Here is a 21,201-nt window from a genome sequence, read left to right as displayed (position 1 = left end):
ACACCCTGTATATCCATATTATTATTGTCCATTAATGACTATAAAAACCTGTGTAATTTCACTTTCACTCGAACTTTCACTAAAACCAAAATTGCAGCAAATAAATAAAAACTCCTTTAAAAAATATATTGAGTTCGTGTTAAAATTTCAAACGAGTCGGTCGTGTATCGAGTGAAAGTGAAATTACACAGGGTTTTATAGTCATTAATGGACAATAATAATATGGATATACAGGACACCCTGTATATCCATATTATTATTGTCCATTAATGACTATAAAACCCTGTGTAATTTCACTTTCACTCGATACACGACCGACTCGTTTGAAATTTTAACACGAACTCAATATATTTTTTAAAGGAGTTTTTATTTATTTGCTGCAATTTTGGTTTTAGTGAAAGTTCGAGTGAAAGTGAAATTACACAGGTTTTTATAGTCATTAATGGACAATAATAATATGGATATACAGGGTGTCCCAGACTAATTTAGCCACGCTATATCTCTTAAACGAATAGAGATTTTCGAATGGGACAAAAAGTGGTCTATTCTACTTGTAATACACTTTAATATGGCGTAGCAAAAAATCATCCCCTAAATATTTATCCCTTAGTTACAACCCCTAACTTTAATTTTTTTAATAGCACCCTGTATATTTTTTTATAGTTTTGGATGTGGTCTTCTATCGTCTATTCAACACATTTTTTGAAAATAAAGTCGGGTTGTAAATATCCGAGAAAATATCAGTTTAGTTTTGTTAATTATGTGTCCCAGACTAATTTATCCATGCTATATTTTTTAAACGAATAGAAATTTTCAAATGGGACAAAAACTGATCTACTACTGTAATACACTTTAATATGGAGTAAAAAAATTATCCCCTAAATATTCATCCCTTAGTTACAACCCCTCACTTTATTTTCTTTAATGGCACCCTGTAAGTTAGGGATGAATTTTTTCTACGCCATATGAAAGTGTATTACAAATGGAATAGATCAGTTTTTGTCCCATTCGAAAATCTCTATTCGTTTAAGAAATATAGCCTGGATAAATTAGTCTGGGACACACAATTAACAAAATTAAACTGATAGTTTCTTGGTTATTTACGAACCGATTTTATTTTCAAAAAATGTGTTGAATAGACGGTAAAAGACCACATCCAAAACTATAAAAAAATATACAGGGTGCTATTAAAAAAATTAAAGTTAGGGGTTGTAACTAAGGGATAAATATTTAGGGGATGATTTTTTGCTACGCCATATTAAAGTGTATTACAAGTAGAATAGACCACTTTTTGTCCCATTCGAAAATCTCTATTCGTTTAAGAGATATAGCGTGGCTAAATTAGTCTGGGACACCCTGTATATCCATATTATTATTGTCCATTAATGACTATAAAAACCTGTGTAATTTCACTTTCACTCGATACACGACCGACTCGTTTGAAATTTTAACACGAACTCAATATATTTTTTAAAGGAGTTTTTATTTATTTGCTGCAATTTTGGTTTTAACCTCCTTAAAATGTTGCGCGGTTCATTAGTAATAACAATATCTTCTAGCGTCTGTAGTTCTCGTGTTTGATTTTTTTTTCTAAGAGCGTTTTTTGATGGCAAATATGGTTGATTGACTTCTTGAGTTGTTGTTATGGTCTTTAAAACTCGAAAGTTGTATAATTTGTTTTTTTGGCACTTTCTTTTAAATTATTTACAGCAGTTGTTACAGCTATTGCACTAGACTGCGGCGCGTGGTTTTTTTTTTTGGCATAGGCTTTTGCCATTCAGCCAGTCACAACTTTTTTAAGTTCTTCCTAAAGCAAAAAAAAGAAAGTAATTATCACTATACCTATTTGATTATCAGTAAGGAATAACATGGTTACTCGCTTCTCGTCTAGGGACCCATCAAGACATTAAATTAATACACAAACTAGACTGGGTCACGGAAAGAAGGTTTTAAACAAATGGGGTAAAACAAAGGTTACTAGTTTAACTGTGCTCACAAGTGAAGGTTACTTTTTGAAATGAATTCTGTTAAATAGTCATATACGGTTTTATTATTTAATGACAAAAGGTAGCAAATGTTATAGGGAGGAAGGATTTTATGTTTGATTAAATTTTTTATTAAGTCATCAGTTTGTTGTATATATTTTGTACATTCAAAGAAAATATGGTTTAAATCTGCTTCTTTTTGACAATCTTCACATAAATTGGAACTTAAAATTCTAAGTTTTGCTAGATGGGCTGGATAACACGCGTGTCCAGATCTCATTCTGATAATAGATGTAATGTATCTACGTGGGACAGAGTAATTTTTAAACCAAAATTCACTCGGGATTGTGGGTTGTATCAGTGCATATTGTGACTTGGAGTGTTGACTATATTCATAATATTCTTGTTTCCACTGTTTATTTAGATCATTCTTGATTTTTATAAATAAATCTGGAATGCAGAGCTTATAATCTGTTTTCACACCAGAAGCAATGGCTTTCTTAGCTAATATATCTACATGTTCATTATACTCGAGCCCTATGTGAGCTTTAATCCACAAAAATCTAACTGTTCTTTGCTCATGGTGTAATTCAAAAATAATTTTTTTAATTAGAAGAATGTAAATATTTGTGTTTTTACTGGGTAAAAACATAGTCTCAATGGCTAAAAGAACCGACAAAGAATCAGACGAAATTGTTGCGAAGCTGTCATTGGAACTCTTAAAATACTTTAATGCTTCATAAATTGCTATGGCTTCAGCAGTAAAAATTGAAAAATTATGATCCAGTGTAAACATGTTTTCTATACTTTTTGAGGGGATATATAAAGCGCATCCAGTGCCAAAAGAAGACTTGGATGCATCTGTGTAAATAACTGTTGATTCTGGCCAGTTTTCTAATAAATTTCTTAAAATATTGAAGCTGATTGCAGTATTTACATGGTACATTGGTTTAATTACCGTAATAGTTTGAAAAAAAGCATCAAAATCTTCAAAGTTTGAGCTGTTATATGTATGTGAGTTGGTGTAATCGGAATATGAGAGATTCCTAAAAGCCTCACAAAGTGGAGGGGAGTTCTTGTGGATCCAATATTTATTTATTAAATCTGCATTATTAAGTTTGCTAATATTGGAGTAGAGAGAGGGGTTTCTATGACAAATATTAATCAGAAATTTTTGACTAAGATATTGTATTCTATATCTCAATGGAAATTCAAGAGATTCAACATATAACGAATTGGTTGGAGTTGACTTCATAGTACCCAGGCAAATACGTAATATTGTATTTTGCAACACATCTATTTTTCCCAAGATATACTTAGCTGCTGAACCATACAAAACACATCCATAATCGATGATTGATCTTATGTACGATCGATAAAAAAGCAATGCCGTTTCTACATCGGCTCCCCACCAAGTTTTAGAAATTGCTTTAAGGAAATTTAATCCCTTGTTGCATCTGTTTAACATGAATTCGATGTGTAGCTTCCAAGTTAATTTACGGTCAAGAATCATCCCTAAATATTTAATTGAGGCACAGAAATTATACTCACGACTGCTTACTGTTATTTTGTCTATTTTTGGGAGATTATGTCTCGTGAAAATACATATACTGGATTTGCTCGGTGCTATTTCAAATCCATTTTCTTTGAACCAGCTATTAGAGAAGTCGTCCATTTTTCCTAAAATTTGTATGCACTTTTCGTATGATTTGGAAGATGAGTATATCAGAAAATCATCAGCATATTGTATTATATTAAAGCTGTTATTTACCATTGAAATATTGTGCAAGTCAGCTGTATACAGATTAAATAATAGAGGGCTTAAAACTGACCCCTGTGGAAGTCCTAGGTTATTATATCGAGGACCTATCAGTCTATTATTATTAGATCTCAGATACATTTTTCTGCAAGTGTAAAAGTTGAGTATGGTTTTCGCTAATGCAGCTGGTATGTGAAAATTTCTAATCATTCTTTCCATTAGGATGTCAAGACACACACTATTATATGCCCCTTCTATATCTAAACATATTGTAGGTAGATATGTATTATTGGTAAATGTATCCTGAATGTCTGTTACTAATGTAGCAATAGCGTCTATAGTACCACATCCTTTCTTGTATCCAAATTGAAATTCTGGAAGTAAGTTATTCCTATCTAACCACCATTCTAGTCTATGTTTGATCATTCGTTCTAATGTTTTTAGTAAACAAGACATAAGGGAAATGGGTCTGTACGAATCTGCTAAGTTGGAATTTTTACCTGGTTTGAGAGTAGGAATAATAATTACTTCTTTAAATTCATAAATAACTGAATTATTAATAATTATGTCGTTAAATATATCTAATAAAAAGAGTTTAGCAATTTTAGGAAGAAATTGAATCATAGGATATTTAATATTGTCTAGTCCTGGGCTTGTGTTGCATCTGTTTTTGATTGCATATTCTAACTCAGCAATTTTAAATGGTTCTAGTAAAAATTCCTTTTCATTATTTTTTGTAGTAGGTATTATAATTTCTCGTGGTTTAACAGATGGTGGTGCTATCTGGTCAAAAAATTCTTCCTCTAATGTACTGTCAAAGCATTTTGTATTCGATATTGGTTTTCTGTTTATTTTCCTGGCTTGATTCCATAAGGATGATGATGGAGTATTTTTGTTAAGGGTGGAGACAAAATTTTTCCAACTTTGTTTTGCGATTGCTTTCAGTTTTTTCTTACCGTTTGCTATGGTCTCTTGGCATTTCAAATAGTTCTCAAAATTCGAATTGTGTTTATAATTTGAAAGTGATTCTTGTCTCTCACTGATGATTTTGTCACAATCTCTATTCCACCAGGGGGGAGGGGTTCGAATTTTGTTTTTTAAAGGTTTGTACCGTGGAATTGAAATTTCTGCTGCCTGGTTGATCCCATCTATTAAGAAATTGTATTTTTCTGATATATTTTCCATTTGGTATTGCTTATCAAAAAATTGTTCTACACAAGATGTATATAAATACCAGTTGGCCTTTTTTACGTTCCACTTGCTCGCGGGATTAATCTCCTCATTTTTATTCTGGCAATTTATTTCCATGTTGATGATAAAATGGTTTGAACCTAAAGTGTCAGGATAGACGGACCAGTTTATTTTACTAGTTAGTTCAGGCGAAACAAAAGTTACATCAATGGCTGAAGTATTTTGGTCAGGTCGGGTAAAAATAGTTGGTTGACCATTATTCATTACTATATAATCCAAGTCATCTGCAACTGTTATGAGTTGTTTTCCAACTGCGTCATTAAAAATCGATCCCCAGATTGCATGATGTGCGTTGAAGTCTCCACCTATAATTGCTGGTTTACTGACTTCCGAAAAAATATTTTTCCAATCATCTACTGTGCTCTTGCTTTTAGGTGATCTGTATATAGATAATATGCTTAATTCACTTTTTTCATATTTAATCTTTGTACCACAAACTTGAATATCCTTATTAAAATTACAATTTAAGCTGAATTCACTAAAAGAAATTGAATTATGAATTAATATAGCCACACCGCCAAAACCATCTTGGCGATCATTTCTGATAAGATTGTAACCATTAAATCGATACTGCAAATTTCTTTTAAACCATGTTTCACTTAAGAGGAGAATATCTATTTTTTCTTTGTTTAAATAATTCATTAAGCTACCTTTATTGGCAACCGCAGATCTAGCATTCCATTGACTTATTTTAAAAGTATTTTTAAGAGACATTAAAATTTACTATTATCTACTTTATCCAATACTTGTTCTAAACCTGAAATTATTGTTTTATCGTCTATTGTTTTTATGTCTTCCAATGTACGAATGTTACTTAAAAGATTGATTATAAAAGATGACACACATTTAGCTAATTCATTTTGGTTGTCAGTTTTTCCATAGTTTGGTTTGTATGGGTTAGGAGGTAAGGGTTGTGAAGGTCCAAATGTGAATGGAAAAAGTGGTTGATGTGCTGGTGATTGCATAGGAGGGGTGTTGGCTTTTCTTTTCTTTGCTGTAGGAAGGTTTTCACTACTAGAAATAGTTTGACGGTGTGTTGAAAATTGGGTTTGTTTCATACTTATATTAGGCCGATTTAAAGAAACATTATTGTTATTTACAGGGAGTGTGGGAAATTCTTTATCATAACTTGAAAGAACAGAAAAAGGATTGTGACTGATTTGGCCGGAGAATGAATTTTCGCAATATAATTTTGCTTCTAAAAAGGTAGTTTTTTGCTCTATCATAACGGTCTTGATTTTCTGCTGCTTTTCATAAAAAGGGCAGTTTTTAGATATTGTTACATGGTTACTATTTTTACAGTGAATGCAAAACATACTTTTCTCACATTTATGATCTGGATTTTTTATTTCACCACACTGTATACAGGATTCCTGTGAGCTTTTACACTGCGTAGAGGCGTGCCCAAATTTGAGGCACCGGTAACATTGAACAACCCTACCAACAAAATGCTCAACAGGAAAATAAACACGATTGAAAGCAACGAAACTGGGTAGAATATTTCCCTCAAAAGTAATGACTACAGTTTTCTTATCTACATATTCTATTGTACTTTCTTTTTGAATCCTACGTTTTGTTCTGTATATATTTAAAACTTTTGACGTGCATTCAATATTCTCTAAAAGATAATTAACATCAAACGTCGTATCCACGTCTCTTACCAACCCTTTCACTTCTAACAAGTGATTTGGTATATAAGCTCGCAAATTATGTTCTTTTAGAGACTTATTATTTACTAAGTTGTTAGCATCTAAACGAGAATTTAATAAGACTTTTATCCTATTCTTCCCAATACTGCGTATTTGCTGTATGTGAGTAAATTTTAACTTTTTAAATAATAAATCCCCTAAAACCATGGGGTGTAATCTTGATAAATTACTTAAATCACCAATTCTTTCAATATATACCCAGATATTATTTAAATTGTACTTATCTGACTGCAAATTAAAATGCTTTATCTCCTTTTCCTTTGACTGCAAATCATCTTTTTCCTGAGTTGTTTCACCACTAGTTTCCAATACACTATTTCCACTAGACACGTCCATATCAATTTCTTTCGTCAAAGAGGACGTCTTTAGATTTTTATCCCCCATTACGGGGTCTATTTATTTAAAAACACACAATTTATGTATTTATTTTTAAACGATAACCAAAACAAAAAGAAAAAACTAGAACTAATTAACAAGCTATTAAACCAAATACGATTACTACTAGACACGTCCGTATGGCTTAAAAGTATGCGGTAGAATCTGCGGCGCGTGGTTATGTTCCCTGACTTTTTTAAGATGATGATTTTGATTTATTAATTTGGTGTTTGCTCTTCGTGTACAATTTTCTGATTTCTTTTTATCACAACACCAATAATACATGTCTTCACCGTTCTTGTCTTTCACCACTAAGTAACGTCGAATAGTAATTGTAACACCACTTTTCTGGGGTAAAGTATAATTTCAAAAATCTATTTCATACTAGGTACTAAAGGGTGCTTCATTTAGGGGTAACTAATTTTATTTGAAAATTTTATTGTCATGCACCCTTCTTTACAATTACTTTTTGAAGACAATTTCTTTCAAATGTTGATCGTGACTGCGGTTAAGATGGTCCATTCTGAAGTTCCAATTCTCGATGACGCGTTCGAGCATTTCGATTGGTTTTTGAGCAATGACTCGAGTAATATTGGCATCCAATGCCTCAATCGTAGCCGGTTTATTCATGCGGATATCCAACGAGTATTTATTTTGAAATTTGTATGCTATAAATCCTGCTATATATTTCAGTGATTTCTGAATCACTTTTTCTTTCACCTTTAAACCAGTGGTTTTAGCTGCTCTATTTCGTTATCGATAAATTTTTCTTGCGAATAATCTGGTTCTACAAAAGAAATTGTCATAATTTCTCTTTCCGCATATTCTTTCGTTTCGAGCGGCTCGTCAATTTTTGCAAGGTTGTTCAAAAATTTCTGCTTCACTCAAACTTCTTCTGATTCTAGATCAGATGTTACGCCCTGAGAGTCCTTGAGAATATCCAACAAACACTTCTCATTAGAATCTGTTGTATTTCAATTTTCTGTGAAAACTGTTGCCGAAATTTTGCCCAGAATGTACCATCGAAGTCTATACCGAAAGTCGAGAGGACAGGGGTGATCATTACTAACACGTAATGTGGTACATTCGAGACATTGATCTACTTGTAAGTAAAATTCCTTTTTGAAAGGGAATCATTTTCTTGTGCTTGCCTACTCTCATACTTTCAACAGTTTTACGATATCAGAGGCTTCTTACCAAAAGCTATTTTTCGGCATAAGGCCACTCTCCACAATATTTCCTTTCATTGTTTCATAGGGCAAACAGTTAAACTTATTATTCTTCTCAATATTTTTTGACCATTTAGAGGGATCAGCTTTTCTACATCGAGAAAAAACTTTCTTTAGAGGTGTATTCTCACCATTATTCCCAACAGAATGATATATTCTTAACTATTAAACTTCAACAATCAGTTGTTATAACAATACTAACAAGTAACGTCACCACGGAATTTTTTTTAGCAAAATAATACGTGTTCACTCACTAACTGCATATCAATAACTGAGAAATAGAAGAGTAAAATCAAACACAGCAATGGTTTATTATTCTGGAAAAAGTCACTACGTGCCATTAGTGAGTTTTAACGCATATATCTACAATTTATTCGTATGTAAAAAGTTACTAAGTCACTTAGGTATTTTTATCTGCTTAATATTTTCTGTATTACCTGGTTAGTGATTTTTCAACACAGAGAAATAGTCATTTAGTAACACATTCAGCAAGTAGTGACTTTTATAATAGAAAGATAATGAATTTCATTCGATCGGCGCAGTTAATGAGTTTTTTCACAAAATGTCAGTTAGTGATTTTTCGCCGGGATATGACGAAATATTATACAAATAGCTTTTATACTACTAAATGAAACAAGTTTTATAACAAAATTAACCATAGGATACAGCAAGATCTGGTTATCAATACGGAAAGAAGAAATTAACAACAAAGAAATATTTATTTATATACGGGATAACCCCCATTACAAAAAAATATATGCTAGTACAGTATAAGATCAATCTCTTATAAACTAGAGTAAAATTAAAGTTTTAATTGCACATTAAACAAAATATTAATAATTATATATGACACAAATGAATTAAAATAAACAAAAAAGTACCTGCGCCTGTCCAGTTCTTTTAATCCGATTCCTAAAAGAAGCCAAGGAGACACCAAATAGTTCTAAGTTATTCTAATTTTTAATTTTTAGTGTTCGCTCAATGGACGAATGCATACCATAGTTTGTTCGATGAAAAGGCATATAAAACAAATCAACATGTCTGAGACTTCTGGAAAATTGTACTTGCTCGGAAAAAAGGCGAAATAAAACACAGTACTACACACATTATTTGTAAAAATATGAGTACTACTACACACAAGACTTGATTTAACCAACAGAGGTCAGAGCTAAATCGAAACTGACTGATGACTGATCAACTAGCTATATAAACTATTCACTAGTGACTATAAAGTCACTTAGGTATTTTTATCTGCTTAATATTTTCTGTATTACCTGGTTAGTGATTTTTCAACACAGAGAAATAGTCATTTCGAAACACATTCAGCAAGTAGTGACTTTTATAATAGAAAGATAATGAATTTCATTCGATCGGCGCGGTTAATGAGTTTTTTCACAAAATGTCAGTTAGTGACTTTTCGCCGGGATATGACGAAATATTATACAAATAGCTCTTATACTACTAAATGAAACAAGTTTTATAACAAAATTAACCATGGGATACAGCAAGATCTGGTTATCAATACGGAAAGAAGAAATTAACAACAAAGAAATATTTATTTTTTTATATACGGGATAACTCCCATTACAAAAAGAATATATGCTAGCATACAGTATAAGATCAATCTCTTATAAGCTAGAGTAAAATTAAGGTTTTAATTGCACATTAAACAAAATATTAATAATTATATATGACACAAATGAATTAAAAGAAGCACAAAAAGTAGCTGCGCCTGTCAAGCTCTTTTAATTAGATTCCTAATAAGTTCTAAGATGGAATATAAGTTCTTTAGTGTTCGCTCAATGGACGAATGCATACCATAGTTTGTTCGATGTAAAGGCATATAAAACGAATCGACATGTCTGAGACTTCTGGAAAATTGTACTTGCTCGGAAAAAAGGGGAAATAAAACACACTACTACACACATTATTTGTAAAAATATGCGTACTACTACACACAAGACTTGATTTAACCAACAGAGGTCAGAGCTAAATAGAAACTGACTGATGACTGATCAACTAGCGATATAAACTATTCGATTGGAGAAGTTCAGCACAACAAATTAAACCATTTATTAGTTTAAACAGAAATACTAAATCATAGTTATTTCGTCGAGTTTTTAACCCTTTCAGTATATTTGTCCCTTCCAAGGGACAAACAATTTGTGTGTCACGAAGTACCACTCGATAATTACTGCAAAAAAAATTAAACCAGGTTTTAATTTACATCATTTACCTTATTTGTGTCATATTTAGTGACCAACAGTTCCATATTGTCAATATTTTGGATGTTGGACAATGTCCTTTTCTAAGGACAAAATTACTTAGAAACATAAAGTTAAGAAAAACAAACTGAAATTATTTATTAGAAAAACGTAATATTTAGTGAAATACAAATAAATACTTACTAAGATTTGGAATGGAATTTAACAAAACAATTTCTACCGTTAATTATGCATAAATGTACATTACATTTTGAACAATAAATATTAGTCTTATATTTGCACATTTCAAGCTTGCATCTCGTATTCTTCTTTTTCTCATAGACAAGTGGCATGTGGTCATGACCATCATACCTCATCTCGTTATATGGAATAGATTCATAACGTGCCCTTTTCGATGGCACATCATCATTTTGATCGAGCTGCTTTGTTTAGAGCTGCTCTTTTGGGAGCAGCTCTAAACAAGATGAGATGTTCCGCGATACTCTCGGAACCCAAGCAAATCCAAAATCTTCTTTGTTGGCATACCCAAGGCTTCGGCTTGCTCTTTATATTCTAACCAAGAATTGACTTAAGCCATATCAATAGCATGGCATATCATTCGTACTGTCCACTTTTTGGAACGAATGTATGAGCGATATATGCTAAGCAAAAAATCTATTTTATCGACTCCGCCCATGTTTTTATTATACAATCTTACAGTGGCGGATATAGGAAAATATTTTGGGGGGGCCAATAACCGGGGAATCCGGGGGGGGGGGTATGGAATAAGCAGAGGGGGGTTCGGGTATACTCCCACGAAAAAAAATTTAAAGAATTGGTATATTTTTATTTTAATTTAATATTTTAAGTTTACAACTTTATTACAACTTTTATATTTTAAGTTTACAACACAAAATCAAGGTTTCTTGGTACACTCGCAAACTTGTCAAGAACTTCTTCATTGCTTATTGCAAAGTCTCTGTGGATTGAAAGCAACGCTATCCCATTAAGCCTATTTTCCGAAGTGCTATTTCTCAAGTATGTTTTTAGCCTTCTTAAACTTGAGAACGATCTTTCCACGGTTGCCACAGAAACAGGCAGAACTGCTAGCAGTTTTAATAGAACATAAATGTTTGGGAAGAAATCTTGGTCACATTTTTCAAGAGAGCTTACGGCTGACTTGGGAAGATTTTCATACTTCTCTTGGCTCCACCTTTCTTTCCACAGCATGAACTCGCTTTCCACAACCTCTTTATGGGACAAATCCTCTTCATAGGAATTGAAAGCAGGTTCCAATGCACAGAAATCAGTTTTGATACAAAATTCTGGAAGGATGTTTTGTAAGGATGCAACTGTTTCCTTGTGAGACTCAAAGCGTTCTTTCAGCGAATTGCAAAAATCGTCTAGGTAAGGTAAATAAACAGCTCGGCGATAGTACTCTTCTTGGGTACTGTATGGAACGTTGTTGCGGGCTGTTTGAAGGCGGCAAATTCTAGGAACCTCCTCTTTAATCTTAAGTTTGTCAGCCCGCTCCTGTATTTGACTATACAGGACTTTAAAGTTGTTATCGGCATTTTCCCTTTCTTTTGAAAGCAGATCTAAGACATTCGAAACATTTTTCACAGCCTGTGTGAGATCTAAGTTCTTTTTTTGAAGATTCTCAGATAAGTTATGTGTTTTAGACAGCATATGGCTCAAAACAAAAGTATTTACAAGAAATTGAAATTGAGTGATAGAACTACCTAGAGCGTGTGCCTTAGGCACTGAGTCACTTGATTCTTCTTCAATTTTCAAAAGGGAAAGACTGACGGGTTCCAATAGTTCCTTAAATAAAAGCACCGAGTCATGCCTCTCCACCCATCTTGTTTCACATAAAAAAATAAGTTTCTTTTTCTTTTGTTCAGGACAACATTCAGTAATGGTTAATTTTAATACTTCAGTTCTTTTGGCTGACTTATGGAAGAATGCGCAGACTTCTTTAATAACGCCCATGCAATTTTTTATAGAAGGTATGTTACTTGCATCTGATAAACATAAGTTTAGGGTATGTGAAGAACAGTGTGTGTACAACGCTAGAGGCAGTTTCTGTTTGATGCACGCTTGCACCCCTCTGAAGGGCCCTCTCATCGTGGAAGCACCATCGTACCCTTGGCCTCTCAATTTGTTCAGGTCAAGCCCTAAGCTTGACAAGGTATCCAAAACTGTGTTAGCTAATGCTGCCCCAGTAACGTCATACACTGGAACAAAAGTCAGGAAATCTTCTCTGATTTTATATGATGAGTCGTCGACATACCGTACACAAAGAGAAAACTGTTCAACTTGACTAATGTCAGTTGTTTCGTCTGCCAAAACAGAGTAAAAAATAGATTTTCTGACATTTGTGACAATCTGACTTTGAATCAAATGACCAAACGTGCTAATCAGTTCATTTTGAATAAAAGAACTTGTGTACATACTCTTACCACCACTGCTCAATAATTGAAGTTTTAGATCATTGTCTCCACTGTTAGCCCTGTATCTGAGCAAAGATCGGAAATTTCCATCATTTTTTTCTGGCTCTTCTAAGCCTATTCGTCCACTGTCACGATGGCCTCTTAGTGCTATTTGTTGCCTCCCGCAAAATCTTATACTTTCTATTATAGGAATAAGCTTTTTCCTGTTTTCTTTAATATCTATTATTCTTTGAGCATTTAGTTGATTGATAACACTCTCCGATTTTTTAGTTACAACAGATTTTGTATTTTGAGGTACCAAAATTGATCGTTTGTGATATGTACATTTTTCGTGTTTACCAAATACTTCTTTTGCCTTTTTCAAATTAGTGAAAGCCTTATTTACCAATGCCCCTGACATTTGGTGGTCTCCTTTTCCTACAGTTTCGGAGTGAGAAAATATTACGCAGTATTTACAAAATGACCCAGATTTTTCCTCGGAATATGCTAACCACTTAAATTCTTCTAGCCATTTCATTTGAAAAGATCTAGCATGGTTTGAACTAGAAATAGTAGGAAATTTATATCCAATCGGAGGTTTCCAAACATTTTCTAACAGTGAATTTTTTTCTTCATGTGTTAAGCTTTGAGTAGAGTTGATTTGACAATAGTGTCCAATATCATATTTGTTTGCTCTTACTTGTAATAAGCCTAACTGGTTACGGTCCTCTGCTACTGGAAATGGATCGGTGCTCGTAGTAGCAACAACAGAAGACGCAGCATCATTGCTAACGGCACAGATAACTTCACTAGGTTCACTTACGTTTAGCCTTTTCGTAAAAAGGTTTCAATTGAAGCTTGTCTCTTCATAACGAAATGAGCTGAACTATATAACAACGGATAACAACAAACGAATAACAAATAAAGCAAACTCAACACCACTTAATTGCAGTTTGTAACTGACGCTTCTCTGAAAACAATCAACACAGCATGCGCCGAGAACGTTCCGCACAGCGTTGCCATATCGCTAAAATTAAAGCGGTAGTAAGTAAAATGTACTGGCTCCGTTAAGAACGACTCTGAGCAAAGTTGCCGTTTAGGGAGATCCCAAAAAAGGAAGGGGAGAATAATGCACGGACGTAAGTGAGGGGTTACCATAATTAGCACCTACTTCCGAGTCCGAGCTTTTTCCCCTTTTTCTTGTTTAATGTCTTAACAATTTTTCTATTACATATTTTTCAAAAATTTTGGAATTCATTTGACAATGATAATCTCCACTATAAAATAGTAGTGTAGGCTCTATAAACCAGTTATGCTCCTTGGATAAATCCTTCCGAACAGCCAGCATGCACAACAAACAGTATATATCAATCTCCATAAAATCAATCAATCTCCATCCACTTCAATATTTTGTGTTAACTTGTATTTTTTAACTTCATCAACCATTTTTCATTTATTTATTTTTATTTCGGGAGGGGCCCGGGCCCCCTCGCCCCCCCCCCCCCTTATATTCGCCCTTGCAATCTTATGGATTCGGGTCTTGAGACTTGTATATGAGTTTTCGTAGCTCTGTTCCATCTGGTACATTGATCCTCTTGTCCAATTCCGACGAAATTTGAGCCCGTAATAGCAGCCTTATTGTCATGCCATTTGGTAAGTATAATACCATCCTTACTAAGGGAGATAGCAGAAGATCCTCGACCTATCTTTTTTAGATCCTTATCACTTGGCAACGCTGGATGGAAAAAACGGTTTACTCTAATTGTTCCGATTCAAATATTGATTTCGATGACAAAAATTGGAAAAGATTGTAGGAACTGAAATAGTTGTCAAAAAAAAGCCCATGATTTGCTTCACTAATTCTTTCGGATAGCTGCATAATTATCCCATAATTTTTGCTGTCCCAATACGATGAAATTACTCCAGTGTTTCCTAGACTATGTTCAATGTAAACATAATAAGGTCCATTATCAGTTGCAGTATACAAGTTTTTGTTTGAGTTCTTAATTACCTGACTGTTATTTACGGTCGGAGTGGTATTTACCACACCTAACTGACTGTTAAAATTGTAATTGTAAAATTAAATCTTTTTGATATTACTGTATTTTAATTAAAAGTATTATTTTGACTTACCGAAGCCTCTGAATATTTATTATTATCATGGTTTTCCGTTACCTGCGTATTATTCTGAATACTACCTAATCCGGGTATTTCCAATTCTGTCTCCATCTCTCCTCGTTGTTGAATTTTAAATTTTTTCCTGGATCTGGTGGTTCAGGAGGTATATCATTATATCCATATTATTATTGTCCATTAATGACTATAAAAACCTGTGTAATTTCACTTTCACTCGATACACGACCGACTCGTTTGAAATTTTAACACGAACTCAATATATTTTTTAAAGGAGTTTTTATTTATTTGTTGCAATTTTGGTTTTAACCTCCTTAAAATGTTGCGCGGTTCATTAGTAATAACAACATGTTCTAGCGTCTGTAGTTCTCGTGTTTGATTATTTTTTCTAAGAGCGGTTTTTGATGGCAAATATGGTTGATTGACTTGTTGAGTTGTAGTCCAGAGAAATAAGATTTTTCTCGTGACACATCCCCCTCCCGGCCAAAACCAAATTTTTTGAGTAGTGTGGACATCTATAATAATAACCTATATGTTTCCTGCAGCCGATTTTGATGATATACATAGTTATAAACAAATGAAGATCAAAAAACGCTAAATTTTCGCTTTTTTCGGCTATTACTAAGAAGCGAAGTATTTTAAACAAATTTGAGAGCAAGAATATTATAAACCATATAAAAAACTTTAATATGGCGTTCGCCGAATATGTCTGTCCTTATTTGTTGCTTAGAAAATTGCAAAAAGTCATAAATTTTGAGTTTTTATAAATGTTCATAACTTATGTAAAAATTAAGTTACAATCTTCGTATTACACGGAACGCTGAGACTTCTAGTGCTTAAATTACATTCTAAATATCAAAGTAATTGGCCAAATAGTTTAAAAGTTATTTAATTTGTTTATACCAAATTAACTTTTTTTGCCACCCTATAAGTCAGGAAATGATGAGGTTACAGTGATACTTCGGACAGTTTATGAAAGAAGAAGATTTATACTATTAACTTAATTAAAAAAAAAACAAAAAATAATTTTAAATAGTGTAAAATTATTTTGCAATAACATGTCGATTTTTTGCTTATAAACAATTAGAATAACTTTTTAACCGTTACCCGTAGAATAATTATTTTTTCATATTCAGAAATAATGAATTTTTATACAAATTTAGAAAGAAAAATGGTTGTCCTAGGACAATTAGGGACGAAGTTGCCCCTCCCCCCTTTTTTTTGTTCACAGAAGGTTTGTTTATAACAATTAAGAAATAAAATTAGCCGCATTTAAAGGAACATGCTTTAAAGTTTTAATGTACTTAATATAAAAAAGATTTCCTTTCAAGGAAATTGTCCACAAAGCTTAAAAATGAGGCTCATAAAATCGGCAGGCCTTGAAATGTGGAATAACGATGAGAAGGGGGAAGGAGCTGTTAACTCTCTGCTTCTCGTTTATTTATTTCCACTTTTCTTTTTTTAATTTGTATGTACTTTTTGCGTACATTACGAATATGCCTTATTTAAATATAGTAATTGTTATATACACCATTAAATTTGTTTAAACAAGTATTTTTTAATTTTTTAAATAATATTTTATGTCACTTTTATCGTAAAACGTACAAATTATTTATGATTAATATATACTTATCCTATTCAATTATTCCTAAAGCTAACATTGGTTTATAATATTGAATTGAAAATATAAAATCTCAAATAAACTAGGTTTTATTTCTTGATAAACATTCTACTAGATAAATGAAAAATGAAATGTACCAAAATTAGAGAGAGGACAAAAAGAACGGTTATTTGCAGAACATTTTTCGACATATTGTTCTTTTCTATTGTATAAATTTTTGTAAATTTATTAGAAAATAACATACTATCAGGAAATATAATGTGTTTACAATTATTTTTAATAAATTTTGCTCACATAATTTACAAAAATTTTACATTATATGTATATATTATATCGTCGGTATACTGCGAAAACCAGGTAAATGCTGAAATACCGAAACCGAGAAAAAACGTTTTTAAAGTTTAGTGTTTTATTTTGAATTAAGAGGACAACTTGTGTTTGGTATTCGGTATTCCAGTGAAAGATGCATATATCAGAAATGATATTCTATCATTAGTTTGAAAAAGTTAAGACACCTAGCTGATTAAACCTAAATTTAAGATGGAGATGCGGTCACTTACCTGGTTTTACCTGTAAATCTAAATTAATCAGTTACTCTTAAAATAACACATTTATAACAAATATAATAAACCAAATGTAATATTTTGTAGTTTTGTGATCGGAATATGAGGCTTTAACAGTTAATAGCAATGGTTTTAAGGGATTAGTCGATAATTATAACATTTAACTGGTTTTCCCTGAACATTTTATTCAGAGCTGTTTGTAGTTACAGTAGAACCCCGGTCAACCGAAATCGGGTTAACCGGAACCCGGGTCAACCGGAACGTAAATATTTAAAAGTGTTTGTAATACTCCTACTGACGTCCTTCTAATTAAAAGATGGCGGAACATTGCCGCTCGAAAACGATGTGAAGGACTTACGAAAAAACAAACAAAAATTACTGACTTCTGTATTAAGTAATGTACAGTACAATGCTGTAGTAACTTAAGTTGTTCAGTTTATACAGTACATACTCTAGTAGCCTACTATATGCATTCACCAATCCATTATTGTATTTTAAATATTTTGTATAGCTGTAATAAAATACTGTATTACTGTACTGTACATACTACAGTATATATAGACATTGTTTGTAAATTCATTTTCCCTATACGCCATGTTATTAGTCTATTTTTAGCATATGACGGCTAAACCGAAAAATTGGTTACAGTAGAACCCCGGTCAACCGAAATCGGGTTAACCGGAACCCGGGTCAACCGGAACGTAAATATTTAAAAGTGTTTGTAATACTCCTACTGACGTCCTTCTAATAAAAAGATGGCGGAACATTGCCGCACGAAAACGATGTGAAGGACTTGCGAAAAAACAAACAAAAATTACTGACTTCTGTATTAAGTAATGTACAGTACAATGCTGTAGTAACTTAAGTTGTTCAGTTTATACAGTACATACTCTACTAGCCTACTATATATGTATTCACCAATCCATTATTGTATTTTAAATATTTTGTATAGCTGTAATAAAATACTGTATTACTGTACTGTACATACTACAGTATATATAGACATTGTTTGTAAATTCATTTTCTATATACGCCATGTTATTAGTCTATTTTTAGCATATGACGGCTAAACCGAAAAATTGGTTACAGTAGAACCCCGGTCAACCGAAATCGGGTTAACCGGAACCCGGGTCAACCGGAACGTAAATATTTAAAAGTGTTTGTAATACTCCTACTGACGTCCTTCTAATTAAAAGATGGCGGAACATTGCCGCACGAAAACGATGTGAAGGACTTACGAAAAAACAAACAAAAATTACTGACTTCTGTATTAAGTAATGTACAGTACAATGCTGTAGTAACTTAAGTTGTTCAGTTTATACAGTACATACTCTACTAGCCTACTATATATGTATTCACCAATCCATTATTGTATTTTAAATATTTTGTATAGCTGTAATAAAATACTGTATTACTGTACTGTACATACTACAGTATATATAGACATTGTTTGTAAATTCATTTTCCCTATACGCCATGTTATTAGTCTATTTTTAGCATATGACGGCTAAACCGAAAAATTGGTTACAGTAGAACCCCGGTCAACCGAAATCGGGTTAACCGGAACCCGGGTCAACCGGAACGTAAATATTTAAAAGTGTTTGTAATACTCCTACTGACGTCCTTCTAATTAAAAGATGGCGGAACATTGCCGCTCGAAAACGATGTGAAGGACTTACGAAAAAACAAACAAAAATTACTGACTTCTGTATTAAGTAATGTACAGTACAATGCTGTAGTAACTTAAGTTGTTCAGTTTATACAGTACATACTCTAGTAGCCTACTATATGCATTCACCAATCCATTATTGTATTTTAAATATTTTGTATAGCTGTAATAAAATACTGTATTACTGTACTGTACATACTACAGTATATATAGACATTGTTTGTAAATTCATTTTCCCTATATGCCGTGTTATTAGGCTATTTTTAGCATATGACGGCTAAACCGAAAAATTGGTTATCCGAAACGGCTCTCCCCCCTTTATTTCGGTTAACCGGGGTTCTACTGTATATGGATATTATTTACATAAATGATAGGCAGTTTTATAGAAAAAACAAATTTATTTTGAACGTGTTATAGATACAAGAAAATAATATTACTATGCGTATTACTCGTCAGATTAGTCACGGAAAGCAGGATCTGACAAGATGCCATTGGCATCGTAAAATACGATACCACCTGTTATATTCCTCCGGTATCACTTCCTTATCAAATAGCTGTAACAAATCTCTGTTTTTTGCTATGCTAGTTGGCGAAGTTCTATCATAAAGTTGCTTAAGTATTTATCGACTAACATAAGCATGCTTATGTTAGTTGATAATCCAGCTTGCTTTTTTCTTGTTGACTGACGTGCAGTATCAATAAGGAAATGTTTGTACCTTCTTTCACGAATCTCATCTTTTTATCTTTAACCACATTATTTTTTCGCCGTTTTGGTCTTTTGTTCGGTTTTTAATTAGAGTGTGTGACAATTTTTTGTCGTAGTACCTATTTAAAATCTTTACTCTTTTATGGTTCTATACATACTTTTTTATCACTGACCTTGACATTTTTAGTTTCCCTTGCATTTTGAGAAAACAGACAAGTAATCTGGCATACCATAGAGAGACCTGATTTCTAGCGGTTTAGATGCTGCTATGTATAGAGTCAACTTCCATACAAGAATGTCCCGACTCTAAAAATTTATAAAAATTTATTTTACGATACTGTCCTCCGCAGTTGTAAGAAAATACACTTATTTCACTTGCTTACATATTCTGGGACACATTTTGATAAGTAGTCGAGTATAATGCTTTCTATTTCAGAACTTCCTCGTCTACCGTTAATTCCTGACCAGGCAAAACGGTAAGCTACATTAATTTGGTAATGCGGCTTCATTTTCACACAAATTGTAGACCCATCATTTTCGGGGAGAATATAGGAATTGTCCAGTTAATCTGGAATCTGTAGTATAGCCTGTAGATCGAAGATGATTGAAACAAAATTCCGTTGTTGTTTAAAGCTTTTCTTATCATTTCGTTTTTCGAGATTCCATACTTCTTTTTTTCTGATGTTGTCTGTAACTGTTTTCTAAATCCGGTTTCTTAGTTGGATTAGCCATAACATAATATGATAGGGCTAATAAATATTATTTATTACAAACTAAACATTGATCTTATTAGGACAAAAAAGCTTAAATTATAGTCGTTAGAAAATATTCTTCGGTATGTAATTTCGCCAATACCTTCCGGTTTCTTCAGCTGACAATCATTTATATAAAGAAAGTTGATACATTTTCCTTATAGTCAAATGTTTGTCCAAATATTTACGCTTCGAACTTTGGCGAATATAATGTGGGACCATGGTTGGAAAAGACTCAATATGAGCCTTCACAATTTTTCGGTTTTCATTGCTTGTTTTATTTTACAGTATATGCTTGCCTCTTTTGCCCGTATCTGAATAACAACATAGAATATCAATTTTTCTTACAACATCTTGCATTAACGACGCTGATATACAAAGTGTCTTACAAGAAAACTTCTCACATACCTGTACCTCTTGAACATTCAAAGAAACATAGTCGATACTATCGATTTTACCAGTCGATATGAATGAAAAATTTTAATAAAATATACATGTAAAATGTATTAAAGACATTTATCACCTTTTTACTGAATATGGTATACAGCCGTAGAAATATATTGTTGTCCGGCAAAATAATATATGTGCGCTTACTTGGTTTTACATGCAACAGACCTTTAATTTTGTGGAAGTAAGTAGCGATATATTGTTTTACTTGAAAATGAAAAGTTGGTTATGTGTAACTTATTTGTTTATCACACAAATTATCTGCTGAATGGTAAGTCGTATCATTTACTGGGTTTTACTTGTATGTAGAGTGTAAAAAGCTGAGAATTTTGGTATACTTAACTCAATATTTTAAAATTTGTCATT

At 32.7% G+C, this 21,201-nt stretch overlaps 1 protein-coding gene across 1 annotated transcript; it reads right to left on the bottom strand.

Annotated features, from left to right (window-relative positions):
• Window positions 1-11,415: 11,415 nt before the first annotated feature.
• LOC114335401 (52 kDa repressor of the inhibitor of the protein kinase-like) lies at window positions 11,416-12,504 on the bottom strand. Its single transcript, XM_028285635.2, has one exon. It carries the CDS (start codon window positions 12,502-12,504, stop codon window positions 11,416-11,418), a length of 1,089 nt encoding a protein of 362 aa, XP_028141436.2.
• Between the last annotated feature and the right edge of the window lie 8,697 nt (window positions 12,505-21,201).

This window comes from Diabrotica virgifera, chromosome 9, assembly GCF_917563875.1.
Source record: "Diabrotica virgifera virgifera chromosome 9, PGI_DIABVI_V3a".
Lineage (NCBI taxonomy): Eukaryota > Metazoa > Arthropoda > Insecta > Coleoptera > Chrysomelidae > Diabrotica > Diabrotica virgifera.
The sequence above is the reverse complement of the archived record's forward strand: the minus strand, read 5'-3'. Positions and strand labels throughout refer to the sequence as shown.

Coding starts and splice junctions, on each gene's coding strand:
- LOC114335401 (XM_028285635.2), bottom strand. CDS start 12,504: ATGGGCGTTATTAAAGAAGTCTGCGCATTCTTCCATAAGTCAGCCAAA.